Source organism: Pteropus vampyrus, unplaced genomic scaffold, assembly GCF_000151845.1.
Source record: "Pteropus vampyrus isolate Shadow unplaced genomic scaffold, Pvam_2.0 Scaffold48, whole genome shotgun sequence".
Classification (NCBI taxonomy): Eukaryota; Metazoa; Chordata; class Mammalia; order Chiroptera; family Pteropodidae; genus Pteropus; species Pteropus vampyrus.
This window is the reverse complement of record NW_011888829.1, coordinates 261,583-263,944: the sequence shown is the minus strand read 5'-3', so window position 1 is coordinate 263,944 and position 2,362 is coordinate 261,583. Positions and strand designations below refer to the sequence as shown.

The window sequence follows — 2,362 nt, the reverse complement described above, 5'->3', positions numbered from 1 at the left end:
TTTTCTGGGCATTTACAAACCATCTGAGCATTTGGCTTGCCACCTGTCTCGGTGTCTTCTACTGCCTGAAAATCACCAGTTTCTCCCACCCCACCTTCCTCTGGCTCAAGTGGAGAGTTAACAGCGTGGTTGTGTGGATGCTGCTGGCTGCGTTGCTCCTATCGTGTGGCAGTGCTGTGTCTCTGATTCACAGTTTTAAGGTCTATTCTGCCCTCTGTGGAATCGATGGCACAGGGAATGTGACTGAGCACTGTAGAAAACTAACGAACGAGTACCAAGTGACCCATGTTCTTGGCACCCTGTGGAACCTCCCGCCCCTCATCATGTGTCTGGCCTCCTACATCGTGCTCATCCTCTCCCTGGGGAGGCACGGGCGGCGGATGCAGCACAACAGCGCCAGCTCCAGCGATGCCAGCACTGAGGCCCACAAGAGGGCCACTAAAATGATGCTCTCCTTCCTCTTCCTCTTCCTGCTTTACTTTCTTGCCTTTTTAATTACAACATCCAGTTATTTCCTACCAGGAACTAAGATGACTCAGATGATTGGAGAACTAATTACAATGATTTATCCTGCCAGCCACTCGTTTGTCTTCATTCTGGGAAACAGCAAGCTGAAGCAGACATTTGTGGAGATGCTGTGGTGTGAGTCTGGTCGTCTGAAGTCTGGATCCAAGAGACCCTTTTCCCCATAGAACAGCAGAGGGGGCCGGAGGGAGCCAGGGCGTCCTTCCGCCTGGCTCAAGACCGCAGGGCGCTTCCTGACCCTCCCGTGACACCCGTCCTGTAACATCGGTAGGAAAGAGACGCTGCTGCTTTGCCCTGTCTCACCTGGGGACGCGTCTCGTGGCCTCTCTTGGTGCGGTTGTTTAGGAGAGGGTGAAACGGTCTTTGGAAAATGTCCGTATAGTAAAAACGCTCTCGCTGTGTAGACAAGGGGTTGCATTTTCACGACTATCGGCCCGACGTAACGAGCGGATCGCTGGCTTAGACGTGAAGTTTATACCGACTGCGATGAGCTGACGTTGAGAAAACAGCGCAGTGAGCTTGAGGCAGAGACAAAGGCAGTGCGGTCCCAGACTCGGATCTGAATCCCGCTTCTGTCCGTCTTCCGAGACTTTTGGCCTTTGATGCGTTACTTTAATCCCATGTCTGATCCTCTCGCTCCTCATTTTAAAATGTGGACCGTGACATCGACCTCACAGGGCTTTAGGGATCCATGAGGCCACGCGTGCTGACGTGTCAGCGTAGCGTACGGTATGAAGCACTCAACAGGGGAAACTGTCGCTGTAACTGACAGCGAATTGAGCAGCGACAGCGATTCCCACAAGCTGCCGGTTTCCACTGTGTGGGGACAAGGCCCTCGGACACTAGGTTCCACCCAGTCCAGTCTTCCAATGGTGTTCCTTTGTCATGTGGCTAAAGTAAGTTTTCAAGTAATTTTTAATTTTTTTAGACTGAGCAAAACTCCAAGATGCATATTTGCTTTAAACACTTCAGAGTTTTTAAAAATATCATATAAGCAGTTTTTATAAGTTTAATCACTTTTATTTTAATAAAATTTCACAGGCATCGATTTTGCTTCCTCTCAGTGAACAGTGGCGACAAGTCGGTGAGAATATTATTGCTCGAGATCACGAAGAATTCTCAAAGTTGTGAACATGTGCAGTTGGGACACATGGCAGTTCTGAATCCGGATTTCTATCACAGTCTCCCATGTGGGGGCTGCTGTTGCTAAGAATGTGCACCTCAAAACCAGACAGCCTGGGTTCAAATCCCGGCCCTGGCCCTTATGAACGGGCCGATCTGGCGGAAGATTTTTAGTCTCTCTCCGTTTCTCTTTTCTTGTTCGTGAAATGGGAATAGTAGTAGTATTTTGTCCATAGGGTTGCTGGAAGGAGCGAATGAGTTAGCATATGAGAAATGCTTAGAGTCCCACATGGAGTAGATATTCAATAAACATCGCTGTTCTTATTGCTGTTGTTACGTTGTTATGAAATTAATTTTAGGATTGTTCTGGGATCTATATATTCATTTCTAAAATTACACAAATAAAATGCCTTTCGGTTTGCATCGTTGGCCTTCAAATGGATACTTGCCTCTTGAAGTTGCTAGGAAAATTCCTAATTCTGACATAACTTAAAATTCCCTTTCAAAAGATGTCTGCTAAAACTAAAAGTATGAGTTAATATTCATTTTCCAACTTACTAAAATATAAAGATTCTGGAACGGGTCTTTCTGTAATTCCTAGAAATCTGTGCTTCTTTTCATCACAGGGCAGCGTTACTATGGGAACCCGTGCTGCCTAGATTGGCATCCGCCGTGTTACCCCTGCCCCAGCCCCTGCTCTGGGATTTACCCTCAC

The 2,362-nt window shown here is 47.4% G+C and overlaps 1 protein-coding gene across 1 annotated transcript; it reads left to right on the top strand.

The window, feature by feature from the left end:
• Positions 1–8: 8 nt before the first annotated feature.
• On the top strand, positions 9–692 carry LOC105291598 (taste receptor type 2 member 3-like; the record flags this gene model as incomplete). Its single annotated transcript, XM_011359468.1, has 1 exon — positions 9–692. A coding segment is annotated over one exon (684 nt), but the record flags the coding sequence as incomplete, so codon positions are not given.
• Between the last annotated feature and the right edge of the window lie 1,670 nt (positions 693–2,362).